The sequence below is a fragment of the Aureobasidium melanogenum genome (assembly GCF_000721775.1).
Source record: "Aureobasidium melanogenum CBS 110374 unplaced genomic scaffold scaffold_40, whole genome shotgun sequence".
Lineage (NCBI taxonomy): Eukaryota > Fungi > Ascomycota > Dothideomycetes > Dothideales > Saccotheciaceae > Aureobasidium > Aureobasidium melanogenum.
The window spans coordinates 1-23,030 of record NW_024470092.1 but is presented as its reverse complement, the minus strand read 5'-3'; the positions used below and the strand labels follow the sequence as shown (position 1 = coordinate 23,030).

Genomic DNA, 23,030 nt, shown 5'->3' with positions numbered 1-23,030 from the left:
TGTATCCAAGCTGTTTGGATGATTGTAGTGAACGAGAGCACGGACCAGGTTCGGTACATGCGAGTTACCTCTGAAGCTGTCAACGGTGCAGCTAAATGGAGCATGAAGCCTTGTGTCGTCGAAGCTTGTTGGTCACTGCTTGACTGTAAGTCTAGACAGTGACCATGAAGGCTCTCTCGTTGAAGCCTGTGAGGCTTGTTGGATGAGACAGTGTTATGCAGGTCTGAGAAGAAGAGCCGGCGAACGGGAAAGAGGTGCATGCAGCTGATGCCGACTCGGGAGTGGGTCTGTCCACTGCCCTCGGCGTTTCCTTCTTTTCGAGCCTCGAGAGCGCCGCAATCGCAACCGCCCAACCAACTTTCGCGAGTCTCAGCTTGCTGTCGCATTGCTTGTATCTTGTCTGACCGTGCATCCCTTCCTTTGAGAATTGGAAGAGAAGAAGAAGTGAAGGAGGAGTAATAGTAACAGCAGTGTAAGACAAGAGCACCTGTCAATCTTGAAACACCAAACATTTGGGAGCTGTAGACGCTGACGCTGTAGCAGGTCAAGCAACCTCGCGCATCATCAGGTTAGTCGTTTCGCTGCTTGTGTCCTACATGCATTCAGCCGTCGTCTCAACATCCTCGTTCGCTCTCCTGTCTCTATCTCCTTGTACTGGTTGGCCGCCATGACTCAACGCATCAATTGGAGTCCAGCATGACGATCACTACACCTTCGTTGAATATGCATCAGACGAATGGCCCAATCATCCGCTTGATGGACTGTTCGAGGAATAGCTCGACAGTTCACTATATGAGAAGGAACAAATGGCCAGACAGAACATTACCATACACGTTCAAGTACAAATCAGGTCAACAGAATCTGACTGCAAAACAGCCTTTCCAACACAGAACTCAACATGTCGTCTCTTTCCCGTCGTGCCTGCTACAAGTGCGGCAATGTTGGCCACTACGCAGAGGTCTGCTCTTCCTCTGAGCGTTTGTGTTACAACTGCAAGCAGCCTGGTACTTCTACTCGTTTCCAAAAGCCTGTTCCAGCATGCTCATTTTCTAAACAGGTCATGAGTCGAACAACTGCCCCCTTCCTCGCACCACCGAGGGTATGTCGTGCACCACGCCAATCATTTGCTGCTCTGATCTGTATGCTGATCTATACATTTAGCCAAACAATGTTACCACTGCCAGGGCCTCGGACATGTGCAGGCTGACTGCCCTACCCTCCGTCTGAACGGTGGTGCTAACGGCCGCTGCTACTCCTGTGGCATGCCCGGCCACCTTGCCGTATGTGACTTTCCGCTCTCACCTTTTATCTATCTTGACTGATTATGCTTCTCTACAGCGCACTTGCCCTACTCCCGGTGCTGCTGCTGGTCTTGGTCGCGGTGCTCCTGGTCCTCGTGGTGGCTTCCGTGGTGGTTTCTCTGGTGGCCCTCGTCCTGCTACCTGCTACAAGTGCGGTGGTCCCAACCACTTCGCTCGTGATTGCCAGGCTCAGGCCATGAAGTGTTATGCTTGCGGCAAGCTCGGCCACATCTCTCGCGAGTGCACTGCTCCCAACGGTGGCCCTCTCAACACTGCCGGCAAGACTTGCTACCGATGCGGCGAGACTGGTCACATTTCCCGTGAATGCAACCAGCAAACCGAGGTCAACGGAGAGTCTGCGCCTGTTGCTGCTGCAGATGATGTCGCTGCTGCTCCCGTCCAGACACCCAATGCTGCTACCACCATCATTCCTGCCTCTGTCTCTGTTTGAGTGGATATGGGCTAAATCCGCCGTGCCTTACGAAGACCTTTGGACATGGTGCCGATACGATCGGTCTTATTGCTTGCATAATCGCCCGTGCTCGCATTTCGTTTTTTTTTTTTTTTCTCTTCTGGTCAACCATTTTTCGTTCAAGCGTGCTCGTGAGCGCCTTTCCGACACATACACGGCATCTTTTACAGCCGGCTTTTGTGCTTCTTTTTTATACCATCTCGATTTTCTTGGAGCCGCTTTGCTCTCACGACCTATCAATGACCTGCGAAAAGTTTTATCACGAGATCCCGACCGCGATGTTCATCATTTTCTTTTCTCTCCTACACAAACAACGAGCATCTGCAAATCGATTACACGGCGGAAGGCGTTAGGAGAAAGTAAGAGAAGAAGAGAGAAAGGAGATATAGAGCATGCGGCGGAGAGGGAGAGGAGAGATGATGGCAGAGAAGAGGGTTAATCTAGTTGGGCCATTCTTGGTTTTGGCAATGCGAGGATATGACATTGTATCAACGAATGGCAACCTTTTTTGGTCCGAAATTTGTATTGGAATAATCGATTCGATGGTTCCTTTCAATTGGTGAGATGGAACAAGATTGCAAGCTATGAGAATCGTTGTGTTCGTCAGCAGAAACAGGCACATCTCTTTGTAGACATGATGACCAGAACTTTTGCCCTTGCCAGCTCTCCTATGATTTATTTCTGGGCGGGAGTCAATGATTGGCTTAAGCAGAAACAGAGGCAGGTGGGATCTGCTCGAAACACAGCGGTCAGGGTGACTCTGCGACATGGGCGTTCCTACGTTTTGCGGAGAAATTCCGTCGCAAAGCTGGCCAAACTCCGAGACTTTCAAGAAAATTATCATCTCATCATCTCTTTTGTCGCAATCAACCCACACAAAAACACAACGAAACCAATGGCGCCCGTACAAAACTCAAGCAGCCGTGTGCCGGCGAGCGTCAACGACTATACTGTTCTACCTCTGTCTATCCCGCCTACCGACTCTTTTCCTCAAGCGACAAAACACTATCTCTATCTACGACCCAACGCCCCCAAAGTGGCTACTGAAAATACACCACGCGAGCTGTTTGTCGTAAACCTACCCATCGACGCCACGGAAACACATTTACGTTCGCTCTTTGCAACACACGGCGCGGGCGCAAGAGTAGAAAGAGTAGAGTTTGAAGGCACGAGGACGGGCAAGAAACTCACAGCGCCGGTGACGAGTAAAAGCGGCAAGAAGAGGAAGAGAGGAGGTGATGGTGAGAGCAAAATGGTCGAGTTGCCGGAGTTGTGGGATCGAAGGGTAGGCAGGAGTGGGAATACTTGTGTGGTGGTGTTTGTGGACGCGAGTGCGGCGGAGATGGCGTTGAAGGAGGTTAAGAAGGTTGTCAAGGCGGGCAAGGAGGTTGTCTGGGGTGCTGAGACGGAGAAGGTGCCTGCGTTGGGTGCTGCGAGTATGTTTTTCCATTGCTTCGCCTGGTCGTTGAGTTTGGATGTGAGCTAACTGTTTGTCTAGGATATTTGAGCCATCATGCTCTTCGCTTCCCCTCGACCGCCGCTCTACAAGCCTCAGTAGACGCCTACATGACCGCCTTTGCCGAACAAGAAGCCACCCGCGCCCGCCTGCTCGCGCGCCAACGCGCCGAACCCGACGAAGACGGCTTCATCACGGTAACACGCGGAGGACGCATGGGACCAGCACGCCAAGAAGAAGCACAAGAAAAAGCCGAAAAGCAAAAAGAGAAACAAAAGGGCAAAGAAGACTTTTACCGCTTCCAGATGCGTGAGAAGAGGAAGGAGAAGGCTAATGAACTGCTCAAGGGCTTTGAGGAGGATAGGAAGAAGGTGGAGGCTATGAAGATGAAGAGGAACAAGTTTAGACCTAATTGAGGGGATGAGGAGAGGCAATCTTCCCAGATGTCTTTACGGCAGTCAGCCGCTCTGCGAGATGTGCAGATGAAACTCCAATCTCAAAGACAGTGTATATGTTGCACCCGGCTAGTCTCTCAGATGCTCGGCGACATATGCGACATAGCACAAACCAAAGAAGAGGAGTTGTTAGAGAGTTGACGCTTCTATGGTCTTCCTAGCAAGTCAATGCAAGATGGAAGCCTTTTGAAGCCTCTGATTACAGGGCATTCTGGTCCAAGGAGAAAGACGTTTATATAATGTGATAAGGTTCTCATTCAAAGATGTGGTTGCAACGGTCTGTCTTTTGTATGACAACAGAAGTTTACCAATACGACATCACTTTGGTCACAGAGACACGAATATGGAGCCGCAAGAGTTCCTCGATTCACGATATAGAAAATAGACTCGCGGTGCGAGCCGAGAACGATAGGGCGAAAGGGCGTCTCGACTCGTCGAGCGGAGACCCCGGACGTCTCTCGTGCCTCGGTTCTGCTTCTCCGCATGTGATTCGGTGCTTTCGGTTGCTCCCTGCAGCTCGACATGACCATCATCGACAGACACAAACATCTTTTCTGATTTGATTTCTTTGCCTCCTTTTCTTTTTCTCTTTTGCTACTCTTTCTGTCACAACATACGCCATGGCTTCAGTGGCAAGATCCGTTCGGCCCTTCATTCGCCCTTCATCTCTCCAGTCGTCGCTCCGCCAGCGAGTAGTCTCGAGACAATGGTATGACTATATCAACAAAGAACATTCATGCTAGACACTGACACAATCCAGTTGGCGAAGTCTGTCTTCCTCCCAATCGAGGAGACAAACCACAATCGGCGAACCCCACGACCTCTCTGGCGCCATCCCTACCCCCATCTCCCACATGTCCGAGACCGAACTCATGATGGCCGAGTCCGTCTCCAAATTCGCCAACGATGTCATTCTCCCCAAAGTGCGCAGCATGGACGAAAACGAAAAGATGGATCAAGACATTATTGAGCAATGTTTCGAAAATGGTCTCATGAGCATTGAAATCCCTGAAGAGTTTGGAGGCGCCGGAATGAACTTTACGGCTGCTATTGTTGGTATCGAGGAGCTGGCCAAGGTCGATCCTAGTGTTAGTGTTATGGTTGATGTGCATAATACCCTGGTCAACACTACCCTGCTCAAGTACGGCACCAAGGAGAGTCAGCGCAAGTGGTTGCCTCAGTTGGCTACCAACACTCTCGGTAAGTCGTCGACCATCCTTGTTTCTGAATCTTGAAAAGCTTACGTGTTATACTTAGGCTCCTTCTGTCTCTCTGAACCAGTCTCGGGCTCCGATGCCTTCGCCCTCAAGACCCGCGCCGAAAAGACCGCCGACGGCTACCGCATCAACGGCTCCAAGATGTGGATCACAAACTCTATGGAGGCAGGTTTCTTCATTGTGTTTGCCAACCTCGACCCCTCAAAGGGCTACAAAGGCATCACAGCCTTTATCGTCGACAAGGACACTCCCGGTTTCAGCATCGCCAAGAAGGAAAAGAAACTCGGTATCAAAGCATCCTCCACCTGCGTCGTCAACTTTGACGATGTCGAAATCCCCAAAGGAAACCTGCTGGGTAAGGAGGGAGAGGGATATAAATACGCAATTGGTATTTTGAACGAGGGTAGAATTGGTATTGCAGCTCAGATGACTGGATTGGCCATGGGAGCTTTCTCCAACGCAGCTTCCTACGTCTGGAACGATCGCAAGCAATTCGGCACCTTGGTTGGAGAGTTCCAGGGTATGCAACATCAACTCGCTCAAGCATGGACAGAGATCTGTGCAGCACGCGCTCTGGTCTACAATGCCGCTCGCAAGAAGGAAGCCGGCGAGGATTTCGTCATGGATGCTGCCATGGCTAAACTCTACGCTTCCCAGGTTGCGGGCAAGGTGTCTGGACAGGCTGTTGAGTGGATGGGCGGTATGGGTTTCGTCCGAGAGGGTTTGGCAGAGAAGTACTGGAGAGACAGCAAGATTGGTGCCATCTACGAGGGCACGAGCAACATCCAGCTCAGCACTATCGCTAAGCTGTTGCAGAAGGAGTACACCAAGTAGAAGTGTGGGAAAGTACTTTCTTACTCCTCTAACTCGCGTATCTCTTTCTTAATTATAGATGAGCACTTTCAAAAAATGACAAGATCGAAATTTCCAAGAATCAAATATAGTATGAACCTAGTCGGACAAATCCGCTCCTTAGCTTCTTGTTGTACGTGACGTGTATTAGTTATTCGGCTGCCTGGGTATCTACTCTTTTCTTGCTCTCTACCAAAGGCAGGAGACACTAGCTTGAGTCACAACAAGGGAAGATCACAGATGTATGTATTTTGAGATGAGATGGCTCAATCTGTATAGCAAATAAGCAAAACACCCGCCTTCTTTCCCTTCGGAGAAAGAACATTGGCACAACAGGACATGTGATAGGGAAGCGCGGCACAAACAAGAGATATATGCCAAGCGAAAAAGGCACCAACAAGATTAGACATTTGGACTTCTTGTAGCATATGACTTGGGCTTAATGGGGTTTTACTCTTATGCCATAGACAGAATCAAACAAGATGTAAGAAAAAGCAAAGCAAAGGAAAAGAAAAGAGAGCGGTAGGCATGATAGGAAAAGAATTACATGGGTGATACTCATCAAAATCTTAGAGCCATTGAATATATATATACTGTGAAAAAGAAAAGAAAAGGTTCCCACGCTTCTTGCCCTTTTCTTGCAAATTTGACGTAATGATTGCTTTTTTTGCTGGTCATTTTTACAACTTTGTTCCTCCTTGTCTAAAATGATCAAAAACCGGTTCCCATTAATCCCAAAGCTCTATTCCATCAAATTAAAGACTCGAAGAAGAATCTATACCCATCTAGCCTCTATAAATCTCCTCGATATAAGTTGTGTCGATTCTATAGTGATACAACTATCCATGTGCCTTAATGACATCCAGATCCTCGGGGTTAGAGTTTGTTATGTCGTGGGTTACCTCTCTCGTACTTTATAATGCTATATAGCTGTGGTTTAAGATCTCTAATTAGAGGAGGGCGTGCGGATGATTTAACCATGCTATAACTTTATCTAATGCAATTAGCTCTTACTAAGACGCTTAATGATTCTATGGATGCCGGGCAATGTAAATTATAAAAATAAACGTCTTGCACTTAACGACCACAAAGTACAAGTATTATACTACTATAACCTAGAAGAAACTAGCATTCTTATATTTGCACCATTGTTCGAAAGACATAAAGCACACTTAAGACTTTTTTTTTCTGGTATTCTATCGAGATTACTTTGACCTCTGTATGAAAACAATACACAAGGTCTTGTACTGTACGGACTTTGGGGGGAAAAAAAAAAGGAGAAAAAGTGACCTTGTTTGTGACAGACTAGATCGATGTCTTAAACTTGAGGGCCGGTTTCCTGACTTAGTTAATCGATTCCTAACGCTATCTAACAATATGGACGCCGAAAAAAAGTTGGACAAAGAGCGCCTATTACGGCGTAGAAGGGTATGCTCCGGCTTCTAACATCTTGCTTAAGGCGGAAAAGAAAAAAGGAAAAAAGGAAAAAGACAAGATAAGAACCGATTTTATACCTTTTCAAGGTGCGTATTTACCATTGCTTTGCATGCCGATATTCCTTTCTTAGTGGCATCGATCGAAACGACCTCTATTGTGGGCCAAGACCACTTGACAAGACATTTGTGCCTATCAATCTGTTCTTCAGCCCGAAGATGCAATCCTCTAAGTGCATATGCAGCTCGCCAACGTTTGGAAAACGAGTCAAGAAAGGTAGAGAGTGCTATACAGGATGTTGAATCCTCCAACTGAGCAGAACTGCCTAGCAACAAAGGAAATACGAGGTCGTCTTGTGATTCGGAGCATCGAAATGGGAATGCATAATGAGACTTGGAAGTCGCAGCGGGAGAGATAGTAGCAGTTCCTAGATGCAGATTATGACTTGTTGAGGTTGTAACTGTCATTCTTAAGAAGCGAAAAGGGTTCTCGTTAACACGCTTGTCCCTGTTAAAGGTAAGATCATTCAGAAGTATAGAGACAAGGTGCGGATAGTGCCTGCTAGTCTTGTCGACAACTGACTATTGAAACGAACCTGGCTCTAGACGAAAGGTGGGACTGTTGGTGGTAGAGACAGCTGGTCGCATGATCTGTAGTAGAAGGAGGGTACGATCATTGAGATCCCGAGATGCAATCAGCACAAATGCCTGGCGAGTCTGAAAGTCAGCTGCCGTTGGTGTGGTTGTAACAACCGCCCTTAGCTCCAGCGACATGGATGTTGTCGTCTAATCAAGACTAACAATGATCGAGCAACGGTGACCCAAGAACAACCTTGCCGACGATATTTGTGCATGCAGTCAGAGGATATTCAAAAGCAGGGTCGCTTCGTCATCCATTCCGACTTGTAATTTCAATCTTGATCTATAATTAGCAGACGCCCATTCCGCGAAGCAGAAGATTCATAAACTCCATCGTTAGGTTGCCTGATCTTGCTTCCCGTCTTTGTAAGCACCAACGAAGCCTTTGTTGGGTAGCCCCAATATAAAAAATCCCAAACTCCAAGGTTTTTCTACTTTTTCTCTTTGAGAGGACGATCGCTTGCCGTGTTTGGGACTGCTCGCATTTAATTTATTTCATGAGTCGGTACCTTCTTTGTGAAAATGGCTAGTGCTTGTCGAGTACGTATCTTTCCTGTATGGGTGTGTAGGCGCGCTGTAGATTGCGGCGTATCTCGTTCCTCGTTCCCGATCCGCTGGAAGCGAGTAACAGGAGGTTTGTATCTTGGTAGCGCCGAAGGAAAACATCGCATTGTGGTCTGGTGAATTGCTCGTCAACATGAGTTGACTCGTAGATGGAGAGTCTACAGCGAGCGGGTGAGAATGAGATTGATCGGCAGTTCACCGAGCTGTTTCGGATTGAAGAGCGCGAAGCCAACGGCTATAACAACCTCATTAATATAGACGAGGTGATTTTCCGACAAATTGGTTGGACAAATTGACCCGAGTAAGACGTTCGTCATAGAACACGCGCGCAACTGGTGATTGATAACAGATCATAAATCCCCGATGCCGCTCGGGTGGTCTTTGGTTACCCGCAAGTAGAAGAATTGCTTACCAGAAAGACATCGTTGACATGGATGATGGCACAGAAGGAATCTCGTAAGTGGGGCGTGGGGCCATCCGTCTGGACCTTTTCTGATTGCATCGATCACGGTTTCCTAAGTGATGACAGAGTTTAGTAACAGCGGCTGCAGCTGCAGCTTCTTGAAGCATGCTCATAGGGACTGTTATTTGGAGGGATCAACCTGAGTTATTGAGAGAACGGGCTGCATGTCAAGACTGCATTGATCAGGAAGCAGAGATGGGCGAGTAAACGTGTAAGATGCATAGTCCAGAGCAGAAAAGTCCAACACGAACGCAACAGCCAGTTCGAAGCACTAGGAACCAATATGAGCGCAGGCCATAGCATAGATGTGTGGTCAGCGCACACTAGATCCGATGTCTTGGGAGTTGTAGGTTCAAGCAACAAAGCAAGTGAACCCGGTCGAAGACACGACAGCAGACTGTGGTAGAGAAGCGCAATGCTCAACACTCAAAGTTTCCGAACTTGCTTGCTCATCCCTGCAAAGAGATTTTTGCTTAACGGCATTCTTTCAATGCCTTAAACGTGGTGCATGGCTGATTCCAGCCTTTTTGACTGAGCGTACTTCAACAGAAGTTGCCTGTGAGTAGTCTCAAGCAGGACTTTCGCGCGTAGCGGGTGAGCTTTGTACCGTGCGTGTATGGGAATGCTCGACATTGGCTTCGCAGCGCATCGTTCTTGCACAGAGCATGGTCTGATGAGATTCGAGAGGCAAACTCGGAAGCGTATGTGCTGGAGCGGAAATGAATACCGACATGAGATACAATGCAATACTGCAACTAGCGTTCGTATGAACACAGGTCAAAAGGCCGTGGACGGTTGTGATGCTCTAGTCAACTCAGCAATTCCAAGACATCTATGTGATCTGTGAGGAAGACGATACCGTGCAGCATCACGGACCTGCTCGTGCTCAAACCTCACGAACATCCACGTGAGATGGAAGATTGAGTAGCTGTCACTGTCACAATGAGAGGACCCCAACGTTACATTGGTACGCAGTTCATCAGCACTGGCCACATATGGATCTTGACCTGCGGTAAGAAGGATGTTGGAATGTGGAAGGAATTCGCGTCGACTCGGACTTCCCGATGGCTGAGCACGGTATGCTGCTCGTCAAGCATTCTGCCCTTGATCGATTTTCGCAATCATTCCGTGATACGGTATGATGTCTTCATTGAGCGTAGCATAGTTACAAAACCGGGTTATACCACAAGCGGAATACCGACCAGGATGTCGTTGAGTATTCTGTTTCAAGAAGCGTGTCGCAGACTGCGACTCTCTCCAATATACTGCAAATAGCTTGTAGATTACTGTAGTGTACAGCATCGAGGTATTCGTGGCTTGCATATTGCTTAGTATTGACTCTGATAAGACACGTAGACGCAATTTGGGTTGCGGAATGCCGTGCAGAGTCGTTCGTCTACATGGTTAGCGACGAATGGGCACCGGGTAGAGCCTGATCCGGAATACGTCAAAACCTCAACGCAGGTTCAAGCAAACACTCTTGACAGCGGCAGCTTGCGTGCGGGTAGGTGAATTGCTTAGCTCTGTCCCTCACCGTGCTCTCACTGACAAGGCCACGTGTGAGAATGATTAAAAGAGGGGCTCGTTCCGCTGGACGTGGATTTATCTCATCTTGCGCCTCTGAATGCCTTTTGAGGAGACGCAATATGCGCGTGCATGGACGGTAGCAAATCTTGGGGTCAGACGAAGCTCGGGATGTCCACCCCTTATGTAGTTGGTAGCGAGAGTCGTACAGTGTCCAGGGCTGTTCCAGAAGCGTGCATTCATCGCGCTTGTTCACCGATGTGATGCATAACGCCACGTTGTGGCCATGTCGTTGGCAGTTTTGAATAGTCCTTCAATTTCATTTGTTCGCAGGTACTGGCAGCAGTCGAGGATGTGAGCACAAGCAGAGCATTCGGATCAGAAAATCCAACATCCAGCAGTTCGGGTTGCACTTGAGTCAGCTCGTCCATCCCTGTCAATCCCCATTCACTCGATAGAGTGTGGCTGCCAAGACGACACGAACGAGAGGGCCGCCGTCCCGTGGCGCGCCGCGAAAAGTTCGGAGGCGCTATGGTCCATCGGGTTCGGCCTGACTGTATGGTAGACCGAAAGTCGTGTGATTGGGTGACGCTGACAGTGGGACGGTATCCGAAGGAATGGAGCACCAGTCGATCTTGCACAAGCATCGGCCATATGCTCATACAAGCATACATGGCCATCTTCTGCCCGTATGCTAGGATTTATCACACAGCTGCAAAGACGCTTATCACGTTTGTGACAAGTAACGTCTTTGAGAAGGACGTGAGAGCCAAAGCCTAGAAAGGATGAGTCCAGTACAAATGTACTTGTATTTACAGACGAGGAAGAAGGCCCAGACGTGAGACTTCCGCACAGGACGAAGACAGGGTGCTCGGTCAAGAGATCTCGCCAATATGGGAAGTGGGTAATTCGCAATAATGTACACAGCTCTTATTGACCGGCTTGCAAGAGGCTAAGTGCGATCGGAGTCTTTTGAATTGTGTTGCGTGTGTCTGAATCCACGAATGCACGAAATCCAGGTCCTGGTCGAGGTTGGGTCGTTCAGGGGCATTAGTGCATCAAGTGATTTCTGAGAGTGAACACTGTCTGAATCATCTTTAGAGCACATCACATCACGCTTATCATGCCTCGTAACCTGCGCTGGCCCAGTCTTTGTTCTTACCATCGCAACCTTGTCGGCCACGACTGCAGGAATAGCGGCGGCAGGAACCGGCGATTCGGCCCAGCCGTTTGCACGAACCCCCTGCCGGCGGCGCACCTCTGAATGGAAGTGATTTTCTTGTCATTCCAACTCTCGCATGGTGGCTCGTCTGTGATTGTATATTATAAGACATGCCTTGAGATGGCAGGGCGCAAGCAGGTGTCGCTCGTTCCAGTTCTGCAATTTCCAGCTTGATTCCATGACAGGAGTCTGTGATGTCAGCACTCGCAAGCCCACGGAGTCGGCTGACCCAATGTGCTGTTGATGGTGTGCTCCTCGCATATAGAGTCAAGTTCGTCAAGGGACAAGAGCCGTGGTGGCCGAAGCTCGTACTGAGTGCGAGTCTAGCAAATTTCTAGCTCTTTCTAAGTGAAGCAGGAAGGGCAGACTTGTGTGTATATTGTATCAGTCGGCTACGCAGGCTACGCTGAAGAAAACCGACCGAATGGAAGGTTTGCGGTGGTTCACAGCGCCGGCCTCTTGGGACAGCGGGCTGTTAGCGGCAAGCAAGGATCTTGGGACCGGGATCCAAGATAACGACACTTTCGCGATATTAACTCGAGGAGTCGATGCTGCAGTGTTTCGTTGCTGTGGCCCAGTGGCACACGCAACGGAGAGGCAAGTAAGCGCGAGTGAAGCTGTAGTGGAACTTGAGCAGAAGCTGGAAAAGACCAACGGTCCAAAAGGAAGGAAATGCGAAACTCGGGCTGCACCAGGGCTTGTATCTACTCGCCCATTCGAGAGGGTGATCCGTAGGTCTGGGCTTGATGCAGTGCACAGAGAAACGGTGTACCTGCCACGTCCCCTAGCTCATTGGCCTCTGTCCTAATAAATCGACTCCGACGGCGTGGTCAGCCAGTCAGCCGCCAGAGGTGAGACGGTGTCGTGCCGAGCCTGAGCTTCCGGCCCAACTTGAAACCCCCGTCTGCTGTGGGGACATGTGCAGCTGGTGATTTGGTAAAGCATCTAGAGATTGGGAAATAATGCTTTGGGGTGATACACCGCAAGAACTGGCGAGCCCAAGGGGATGCCATCCGCCCCGATGGCATGCACGAGCTTGCGCTGTAGAACCTTGCGATCCACGGCTCCAGCCTGCACCTAACCCTGGCGCCCTTTGATCTCGTTTCTGTTAGGTAGTTGCGTTCTCTTGCCCTTTCCCACAAAGCAGATTGCTAGCACTAGCCCGGGAGCCATCCGAGACTTGCGCAGCTTGCCGCTGCTGATGACTTCTCTGCACCCGTCTCTCTGGGAAAATCGACTGCGTGTGTCCTTAAAGTGCCTCTGCCCCGCCCCGCCGTCCACGCTCCCCGAGCCTTGTCGACGTTACTACTGCTGCGACTACTGCCACTGCCTGCTGTCGCTGCTTTTTAAGCTGCTGCTAACTAAATCGTCGCCTGTCCACACCCCGAATCGCGTCACTCTTCTCCTCTTGGCCTCTTTTTCAGATTGCACTTGCTTATAGCCGCCCGCGCGCCGTCTCCGCTATCATTGGATATCATGTGCTGTGGCTTTTCCTGATAATGTCTAGAATAGCAGTCGCATCTCTAGTTGCCCCTCAAGAAGTGCTGTGCGTAACAATTCCCACTCTCCTCTAGCTTCAACGCATTCCCGTCAACTCATCATTCCGTCGCCTTTCCATCCAACGGCCTCGCAGTTTCTTACCCTTTATTCCACAGGTCCGTCTCTGTAAGAGCACCAATGCAGCAAGAATGGTATGAAGAGAATGGGCGCTGGTACCATGCATGGCAGAAGGGTCTATACATGTACCCGCATGACGAGGTGAGCCGCTCTCTTAGGCTTCTGCCTGTCCACGCATTGGCATGTCATTCGCACATGCTGACATTCGATTTAAGGAGGAACGCCATCGCATGGATGTCTACCACAACCTGTTCTACGACAAAGCTGGGTTGAGCCTGCACTCGGCGAGGTTGATCCCAGAGGTCGCTCATCGTCCTCGAATCATGGATCTCGGCTGCGGAACTGGCTTCTGGGCGATTGATATGGGCGAGTAGGTCTATATCGTTAACGCATTGTGATGAATTCGAGCTGATACGCTTTTCAATAGGCAATACCCAGAGGGAGAGGTAATGATTTTATGACCAGAGTGTCGAGCCTGATTACTGACCAATTCCTGACAGGTCCTCGGACTAGATCTTGCCAATCTTCAACCTGCTCAGATCCCACCCAATGTTCGGTTTCAGATACCCTTCAACTTCGAAACTCCTTACTGGAGTCTAGGCCAAGATTCTTGGGACCTGATTCACATGCAGATGTTGTGTGGCAGTGTTTCTAGCTGGTCGAATCTTTACGCCAAAGTTTTCTCGTGAGTCTCTTGGAGACCGATATATCTACTAAGCTGACGAAGCTAGGCACCTCCGACCTGGTTTTGGATGTATTGAGCAACTCGAAATAGATTTCGAGCCTCGTTGTGACGATGGTACACTGCCTCGTGATTCATATCTCAGGCAATGGTATAATTACCTGGTACAGGCTACGGACCAGACACCGAAGACCATCCGCTATTCGCACAACACTCGGCAAGCACTGTCGCAAGCCGGGTTTACCGACATCTCAGAACGAGTCATCAAAGCACCATACCGGGCATGGTCGACTGACCCCACTGCTTTCAACATCGGCAACTTCCACCAAACTGCGCTGGATCTCTGTGAAGGCCTTGAAGCCTTGAGTCTAGGCCCTTTCTCCCGTGTGTTTGGCTGGAGCAAGCAAGAGATTGACGGTTTTCTCGGCGGCGTGCGAGGGGAGATCCGCAATCGTTCGATTCATGCATACGCAAACATGTGAGCAACGCTGGATTCTATCTTCAACTCGGCGGCTTTTTACTGACCTGCTACAGCCATGTGTGGACGGCAAGAAGGCCACTTGCGAGATAAAGCGCCAATTCGCGATTTATCACTCGCGCGCAATTGAAAGATTAACACGATCTCTCCTTAACTCCTTCGACCACACGCATACATTCTATCGCTTGATGGAAAGCCGGATTTGTTCTTCAAGACGTTTCAACTTATTAGTCCTCGGACGGCATTATGATCTGCCCATCGCGATTTACGGCAATAACTTTTTTTTCTCCTGCACTAGCCTCGGATCAAATGGTGATCTGAAGCGACCCATTTTGATGTTTGGGAAGGATTCACTGGGCGTTGTTCGCAAGGCTTGCTTTTCAATGGCGAAAAGCGAGTTTTGACTTTAGCATGGCGTTATTTGGCTTCAAAACATTGACTAAGGATGGTACATCTCTACTCATATTTCGGCGGCATCATCAACAGTGGGCATTTTTTTCGGCTTGAGAAAATCTTTGGATGGTTACAGTTTTGCTTCGAGACGGTCGCGAGAGCATGGACGAATGACCCTCAAGGGCGTGCGTGTGTGGATGAGTAAACAGAAAGTTAGGCTTATTAGCGATCTACCACGGCTTGTCAATCGGACAATATATTCATTACTTTGTTCAGTCAAAATCGCCGACGGACGGAATTTTGCAAAAGACTCTGACAAAGAATATTTGAAGATTGCTGCCCTGCATGAAGCGTCCTCATGCTCGTGCAACAGCGAGTCAAGATTTGGTTGCACAAATTGGGAAAGAGCAATCAATGATGTCGTCAGGCAACGGTCGCGCGTCAACAACGCGTCTTCCTCCACAAGTTTCAACTTTCGTGGGCTTTTGAGGCTAGCAGTGGCGAACCTGGTCAATTGCTGAACATTAGAATCCGAATGAGAACACAATGTACAGGCCGTTCAAATCACCGTTGCTCACAAGGCCACCTGGGTCGACTCCACAACAATCTCAGGAATCTACATCGCATCGACCCGCAAAACGATTGAAGGTATCGCCACAGCAGCCAGAACACGATGGAAACTCTTCAGATACTGTCTGTGAGTCGCCAGAAAGGCCATCTGATGACCCTGCCGATGCCAGATTCTCGGTCCTCTGGCGCAAGATAACCAACAAAAAGAACAAAACTTGGGATGGAGACGGCATCCTTATCGTTTCGCAAGGATATGCCAACCTTAAAGATTCGGATGGAAAGGATATTGGCAGGATCGTATGCAAAACGCCATTACTCCCAGGATCTACACTCAGCATGAGTGGCAAGGAAATCGAGATAGACTCGCGCATCTCTAGAGAAGAAGCCAGGTCAATGTTGCCTCAGAAGAAACCACCAAAGCCAACTATTATCAAAACCAGCACTGTTACACGACCATCTGTGCCTCTTGCCCGGACACCACTTAAGCCTGTCCAGGCGCAGACAAAGCCAGTCAGTATGCTCGGCAAGGCTGCTGCTGCTTTCAATTCCGCTCCGAAGGCTGAAGCACCGACCCGGCCTGTCAGTATGCTCACCAAGCCTACTGCCGCATTCAAAAGTCCAATGATCGACAAGACTGGTGTCCCTCTCTCGCGTTCAAGGTCAGATGGAAAGACTGTTTGTCTTCCTCGTCATGATCCTAACGATCCCAATGCTCTTGTGATGAAAAGACCGAAGCATGCACCAGACGGAAAGCACGTTGTTGATGTGGTCGTTGATCCAAATCTGACGAAGCATCTAAGAGAACATCAGCGTGCTGGCGTAGCGTTCTTATACGAGTGCGTCATGGGTATGCGACCTTTCGTCGGCGAGGGTGCCATCTTGGCAGATGAGATGGGTCTGGGAAAGACTTTACAAACCATTGCTTTGATCTGGACTCTGCTCAAGCAAAATCCAATCTACGAAGATGGTCCTGTGATCAAAAAAGCTTTGATCGTGTGTCCCGTCACGCTCATCAACAACTGGCGCAAAGAGTTTAAGAAATGGTTGGGTAATGAGAAAGTGGGCGTCATGGTCGCTGAGAACAACAAAACCAGGCTCAGTGATTTCACCAAGGGCAAAAGTTACAACATTCTGATCATCGGGTACGAGAAGCTTCGCAACGTACAAGAAGAACTGCAGCAGGGGCTCGGCGTAGACATCGTCATCGCCGACGAAGGTCATAGGCTCAAGACAGCCAACAACAAGTCAGCCGCGGCAATCAAATCTTTGAATACTGAGAGAAGAATCATCCTGTCTGGTACACCCATCCAGAACGATCTCAGCGAATTCTTCACCATGGTCGATTTTGTGAATCCTGGATTGCTGAAGACATATTCGTCCTTCAAGAAACAGTACGAGATTCCCATCCTCAAAAGCAGAACGCCAGGTGCAACCGCCAAGGACATTGAAAAGGGTCAGGCTTGCAGTGAAGAGCTTGCATCGATTACTGGTCAATTCATTCTTCGACGAACTGCAGAGATCTTGTCGAAATACTTACCTCCAAAGACCGAGTACGTGGTGTACTGCCGTCCAACTCGAGTGCAGAAGGATGTGTACGAGGCCGTCGTTAGTACTGGGGTCTTAAATCAGGTACTCAAAAGTAACGAAGCAGCTTTCCAGATGATCAACATCTTGAAGAAGCTCTGCAACAGTCCCTCGCTACTCAAGAACCCGTCAGAAGGTGAAGAGGGAACAGTCAATTCGTTGCTAGCCAAAGTCCCTGCATCAGACCTAAAGGCTGCAGGCGGTAGTAGCAAGCTAGGAGTTTTGGATGACCTTCTTCACTGCGTTCATACGATGACGCAAGAGAAGGTCGTGGTGGTCTCCAACTACACGGCTACTCTGGACATGATTGGCAAATTGCTGACTTCTCTTGAGTATCCCTACCTTCGCCTCGATGGCTCGACCCCTGCAAACCAGCGTCAAGGACTGGTCGATAAGTTTAACCGTACTTCAGCCAAAAACTGTTTCGTTTTCCTACTTTCTGCGAAGGCCGGAGGTGTTGGCCTGAATCTTATCGGCGCCAGTCGCCTTGTCCTCTTTGACATTGACTGGAACCCAGCGACAGACCTCCAAGCCATGGGTCGTGTGCACCGTGATGGTCAAAAACATCCAGTTCACATCTACCGCTTCTTGACCAAGGGAGCACTCGAGGAGAAGATCTTCCAACGACAGCTCACGAAACAAGGATTAGCTGATTCGATCGTGGATAACAAGGCAAACGCCTCGAGTTTCACGCCCGAAGAATTAAGAGATCTGTTCACGCTGGACTCACGTGAGGGGTGCCAGACTCACGATCTTCTTGGCTGCGATTGCGCATGTGATGGCTCTATCCCCATCTCTGGCTCGTCTTCATCGCCAACCACCGCCTCAGCTTCAGGAGCAGAAGATGAGGAAGGTGACGAGGCAGAAGATGAAGAGGAAGTCCCCGCTCTACCCTCCTTCCTCCGCTCCTCTCAAATCGACCCAGAAACCCAAGAACGCCTGCGTCGCCAACACCACTCTCTCCTCCACGAACGGCTCTCTCCCAAAAAGAAAGGCAGCAGCAGTGGTAAAGACGACAAAATAGCCATGGCATCACTAATGCAATTCTCGCATCTCGATGCTGTAAAACTCCGCCAAGAAATTGCAGCAGGCAATGGCGAAGTTGACGGTGAAGAAGAAGATGGTATCGTGGCGGTTAAAGAGAAGGCGGAGGATGCAGTCCAAGATGAGATTTTGAGGACGTTGGTCACGGCGGAGAAGTCGAGGATTGACTTTGTGTTTGCTAAGATTAGTGGTTAGAGATTGGATTCCTTGAGCGGGTGCTTGCTTGCTTGCTTTTGCTTTGGGGCTGGCCTGGCGTCTTTCTTTTGCTTTTATGCTTCTTGCTCGGTATGGGTGCTAGTGCGGTGGGTCGCATGGCTGTTTGGCATCTTTTCTGCATTTTTGCTTTGGACATATTTATTTGCATCATATGGGGTTCGGGTTTTTGCTAGTATATCACAGAAAGAGTAGTTGCTCGGTTTGATCGGAAGGAAGAAAAAGTATGGTATAACGAGGACTCTTGTCTCACCAATGTCAAAAAAGACGATGCTTGAATTTTATGCATCCAAAAGAAAACAGAAACCCTCGCTGGCTGATTGTTATACCACGCTACATGCATAAGAGAGAAAGTGACTTATTCCGCACCCTTTGAAAGAAGAAAAAACATTGCGATGATTCACTTTTCACCAGTCTGCGGTGAGATTGCTGACTTGCTGAGCTCTCTGCTCTTCACGCGACAAGGCAGGTTCTGATGAGCTAGCCTGCTCTTCGGCGCTTTGATCCTGTGTCGTCGTCTTCCTCTCCCTGATCTCTTGGTTTCCGTCAGACACATCGTTACCAGTGGCCGTCGCTGTGGTAGTAGATGGTCCTTCAATCGTGGTGACTGGGTCGCTTTCTCCTGCACTCGTAGTCTCTGCTTGAGTGGCAGATTGCTCGGCTTCGAGCTGTCTCTGGCGCTCTGCTTCTGCTGCCTGTCGCTCTCCTTCTTCACGTCTTTGTCTTTCTTCTGCTTCTCTCCTGGCAGTAACGGTACGTTCGCCGACTCCAGGCCATAATGATGCAATAAGCAGAGCGAGGAGGCGTTCGGCGGGTCGCAGAGCTTGTCTGACTACACCGTGGTCTTGTTGCTGTTGTTGTCCAGGTAATCCGACAACTGCTTCCCACCATGATCGAACTGCATCTCTGACTGTGTTGCCAATGCCGCCAGCATTAACAGCCCAGAAGACAATGCCAATGGCGAGAAGAGCCAATGGTCTTCGCCATCCTTGACCTGTGCCCAGTAAGATCCATGCGAAGAACAAGAGACGTAGTAACATCCAGCCCTGAGCCAAGAGCGGTTGCCATGGTGCGAGAGCATTAAATTCTTGGTTTTCTGCACCTCCCTGGTTCATTTGCTGGACGATCTGTTGCGCAATCTGTTCCGGTGGTTGTTGAGGGTCAATGACAACAGGACGTTGTTGGACGTCTGCTGGTGGCGCCGCCGCCGCTGCCGCCGCTTGAGCAGCAGGTGTCTGAGGTCGTGTATGGGCCGAGAGCGGATTGAGTATGCCGGGCATGTTGGGTAAACCAAGGAAAGGAGTGTGTGGTAAGCTTGCTGTATATGTGCCTTGTGGAGAAAATAGCAGAGCTTGTGGGCCGGTTGGTGATGAGAGCAGGTAGACGGTGGGCGAAGCCGGATTGAATTGCTGCATTTGCGGTTGAGCAGCTTGATGAAACATGTTGTGCATTGGTGGGAAGCCAGGTAGGGGCATCTGACCCATGGGCATGGCACGGGGACCAAGAGGCATAGGTACAGCGATTGTGCTTTGGTTGATTGTTATGGTAGCGGTACGCTGGTGTGGTTGTTGGTGGAGTGGGTGTTGAGGGTGTTGTGGGTGCTGCGGGTGGGGCGGTTGCTGGTGGACATGGGCAATATTTGGGTGATGGAGATGTTGGTGGATGTGTGGATGGGCATGGTGGTGAGCGAAGGGTGGTGGAGTATGTGGAGCACTCTGAGGAGGAGTTTGTCTCGGCATGGCGGGTAGAGGAAATTGAGGACGGTGGTCGTGGAGCTGTCTAAGCTGTTGTTGTTGGCGCTCCATGAGCTGATGCAGCGGATTGGGCGAAGGTGCGTGGCTGTGTTGTATGGTCGGTGTAGGAGCGGCAGGATGCGGTGGAGTGGCAGTAGCACCTTGGGACGGCGAGACGAAGGCAGCACCTGGTCGCATCAAGGGATGGTTCGCAGCGCCTGGTGGAAGGACATTTGGCTGTTGTTGTGCGGGGCCTGGTTGGGCATTCTGAGGAGCCCAGTTTGCAAAGAGCGGTTGTCGGGTAGCTGCCGTCTCCATTGGAGTGGGAGGAGCGCGGACGACGAGATGTAATGTGAAGGGCGTGGTTTGGGTAATGGCGGCTTCTCCGAATAGGTGTGCCAGTGTCTCGTCGTCGTTGGCCAGCAGGCGGCCATAGTGGATGAGTCTCATGCGATCAGGCGTAGGGTTTGTGGGCAGCATGTCGGTCAACTTTGACTTCAATGCGCCTATGGTGGTGTCGATTGGCATGTCAGCCATGTCGAGGCCCTGGCCCAGCTCGACGGCTGGCGAGAGGATGCGGAGCGACAAGGTGCGCGTAGATTGCGCCATCTTGTCGTGATTGACAGCAAGACTGCGAGAGTGCGAGAGTGCGAGACTGGGCGGATGTAGAGTGAGAAGAGAAAGCATGTGAAAGTGTGTCAAGCTGGCCGTTCAGCCCTACGTACCCATGGTTGGCTTCAATACGTCAATTCGGGAAGGATCCGATTCCTGGGGTCGGGGGTCCTTCCCTGATGTCACTCAATTTTCCTCGTAGCTTCCTGATACATCGCCCAACATGTCGTCCACCCAAGTGCTACGGCATAGAGCCTTAGCCAACCCTCATACCTCTCTACTAAGAGCTTCCCAACGACTGAGACACCGCCCCTCCCGACAATTCTCATCCTCCCGCCCCTCGCACGCTCCCTTCGGTACACGCCTTCGAAATGCCCTTCGCGATACAAAAGTCGTCTGGAAGCCCATTCCCATCGGTCTCGGTGTCGCCTTCCTAGGAGCTTTCCAGTTCTACCGTACTCAAGCTCGTCAATCCGAAGAAGAGAAGGCTCGCCAGCAGGCCGAACTCGAAGATGGAGGAAGCGTCCCCAAGAGGCAGCGCATAAGGCCCTCGGGCCCCTGGCAGGTCCAGATCATGTCTACTCTGCCGCTCAAGGCCATGTCTCGTCTCTGGGGCCGCTTCAACGAGCTCGAGATCCCATACTACCTCCGCGTGCCAGGCTTCAAGCTGTACGGTTGGATCTTTGGCGTCAACTTTGACGAGATCAATGAGCCCGATCTCCACGTCTTTCCCAACCTAGCCTCTTTCTTCTACCGCACACTCAAGCCTGGCGTCCGTCCTCTGGATCCCAACCCCAATGCTCTCCTTAGCCCTGCAGACGGCAAAGTCATCCAGTTCGGTACCATCGATAACGGCGAGGTCGAACAAGTGAAAGGCGTCACCTACTCTCTCGACGCTCTCCTTGGCTCGCAAAAGCCCACTCGCGCTACTCCGAACCCACAACCCAGCAAAGATCGCTCCAAGTCGGCAGACCAAGAGATCATTCGCGCAGATGAGGAATTTGCCCAGGTGAATGGCATCTCCTACACCCTACCAAACCTATTCTCCGGTCCCGAAAGCAAAGACACTCCCAAGACTGCCGCTGAGGATCAATCCACACCTGCAAGAGCTAGTTCCGAACAAGAAGTCCGCGACACGCTCGCTCTAGGCGACGGCGGCGGCGCACAAGACAGCTGGTGGCAACCCGTCTCGACCGCTGCGAGACCCACAGCCCTTTACTACGCAGTCATCTACCTTGCTCCTGGAGACTACCACCGTTTCCACTCTCCTGCCTCCTGGGTTGTCGAGTCCCGCCGTCACTTTGCTGGTGAACTCTACTCTGTATCCCCCTACCTTCAACGCACCCTACCCGGTCTCTTCACTTTGAACGAACGCGTTGTCCTTCTCGGCCGCTGGCGCTACGGCTTCTTTTCCTACACTCCCGTCGGCGCCACTAACGTCGGCTCCATCAAGATCAACTTCGACAAGGAACTACGCACAAACTCGCTGACCACGGATACCGCCGCCGATCGTGCAGCAGCCGCCGCAGCAGCAAACAACCAGCCATACTCTGGATTCGCAGAAGCCACTTATGCCAATGCTTCTCCTCTCTTGCACGGCCACCCCGTAAAGCGTGGTGAGGAAATGGGTGGTTTCCAATTGGGCAGTACCATTGTGCTGGTCTTTGAGGCTCCCAAAGGTAGAAGACCTTCCTTTGACGAAGGATGGGGTGAGACTTCTGGCACATCAGAAGACAGAAAAGGTGGTTGGAAGTGGAATATCAAGCCTGGACAGTACGTAAAGGTTGGCCAGGCTATTGGCTGGGTTCGCGATGAATGATTATGAGAACATTTTTGTTCTTCGCTTAGAATATGCACCATATAGAGTTGCTCTGTTGTATCTATATGAACATTGATACCAATCATGTACAAGATCTTCTTTTTATGTCATCTTTACGAATATTATTGTGTCCTATGGCCGAGAAAAGAGAGAAAGAATATAGATCGAGGGTCGGAAAGGTAGAGGCAACAGCATCCGACCGGAGAAATAGAAAAACTTGGTTTTCACTTTTTGGTGCATGTTGTTCAATCCCTTTTCAATTTCCATATCGCTGTGTCACTGTTGCAACGAAAAAGAAGAAAGAAAAAGAGGTATAGACCAATGTAAACCCAGTCAAACGAAGAGGAGAAAGTAATCATGAGAAACTCTTGCACCATCCTTTCAAGTATCTTGTCTATCTAACAAGTATCTCTGAAATCTTGATATTTAGCTAGAAGAGTTGAAATAGTAAAATGTCCCGAATGGTAAATTACGACCAAAGAAGAAGCAATCCTAGAACATGACGATATGCAGTCGTACTCAAAGACCTTCGGAAGATGTTTGTTCTTGTCCATTACTTGATCTCTCCTCTCACCTAAAAAGGAAAGAAAGAAGATAAGTATCCAGCTCGAAACTTTTTGAGAGAGAACAAAAGGTTGAGCGAGGCAGAGGACGTTTTGTCATTAGAGGTGGGGTGTGATAATGTGG

At 50.0% G+C, this 23,030-nt stretch overlaps 7 protein-coding genes across 7 annotated transcripts; 5 read left to right on the top strand and 2 right to left on the bottom strand.

Moving 5' to 3' along the window:
• Nucleotides 1–1,332: 1,332 nt before the first annotated feature.
• Nucleotides 1,333–1,752, bottom strand: M437DRAFT_60492 (uncharacterized protein; the record flags this gene model as incomplete). The annotated part of the gene is made up of 1 exon (XM_041023762.1): nt 1,333–1,752. A coding segment is annotated over one exon (420 nt), but the record flags the coding sequence as incomplete, so codon positions are not given.
• A 916-nt stretch (nt 1,753–2,668) lies between these two features.
• M437DRAFT_60524 (uncharacterized protein) lies at nt 2,669–3,645 on the top strand (the record flags this gene model as incomplete). The annotated part of the gene is made up of 2 exons (XM_041023768.1): nt 2,669–3,209; nt 3,272–3,645. The coding sequence occupies 2 exons, from the start codon at nt 2,669–2,671 to the stop codon at nt 3,643–3,645; spliced, it is 915 nt and encodes a 304-aa protein (XP_040874991.1).
• Nucleotides 3,646–4,433: 788 nt separating this feature from the next.
• M437DRAFT_60479 (short-chain specific acyl-CoA dehydrogenase mitochondrial precursor) lies at nt 4,434–5,735 on the top strand (the record flags this gene model as incomplete). The annotated part of the gene is made up of 2 exons (XM_041023761.1): nt 4,434–4,884; nt 4,942–5,735. Coding segments are annotated over 2 exons (1,245 nt in total), but the record flags the coding sequence as incomplete, so codon positions are not given.
• A 7,540-nt stretch (nt 5,736–13,275) lies between these two features.
• Nucleotides 13,276–14,468, top strand: M437DRAFT_60548 (methyltransferase LaeA; the record flags this gene model as incomplete). Its single annotated transcript, XM_041023771.1, has 6 exons — nt 13,276–13,356; nt 13,431–13,585; nt 13,643–13,661; nt 13,716–13,900; nt 13,947–14,375; nt 14,432–14,468. The coding sequence occupies 6 exons, from the start codon at nt 13,276–13,278 to the stop codon at nt 14,466–14,468; spliced, it is 906 nt and encodes a 301-aa protein (XP_040874989.1).
• Nucleotides 14,469–15,509: 1,041 nt separating this feature from the next.
• Nucleotides 15,510–17,840, top strand: M437DRAFT_10207 (uncharacterized protein; the record flags this gene model as incomplete). The annotated part of the gene is made up of 1 exon (XM_041018554.1): nt 15,510–17,840. A coding segment is annotated over one exon (2,331 nt), but the record flags the coding sequence as incomplete, so codon positions are not given.
• Nucleotides 17,841–18,586: 746 nt separating this feature from the next.
• M437DRAFT_60497 (uncharacterized protein) lies at nt 18,587–20,599 on the bottom strand (the record flags this gene model as incomplete). Its single annotated transcript, XM_041023763.1, has 1 exon — nt 18,587–20,599. One exon carries the CDS (start codon nt 20,597–20,599, stop codon nt 18,587–18,589), a length of 2,013 nt encoding a protein of 670 aa, XP_040874987.1.
• Nucleotides 20,600–21,098: 499 nt separating this feature from the next.
• Nucleotides 21,099–22,343, top strand: M437DRAFT_70362 (phosphatidylserine decarboxylase proenzyme; the record flags this gene model as incomplete). The annotated part of the gene is made up of 1 exon (XM_041025437.1): nt 21,099–22,343. The coding sequence occupies one exon, from the start codon at nt 21,099–21,101 to the stop codon at nt 22,341–22,343; it is 1,245 nt and encodes a 414-aa protein (XP_040874986.1).
• Nucleotides 22,344–23,030: the final 687 nt, after the last annotated feature.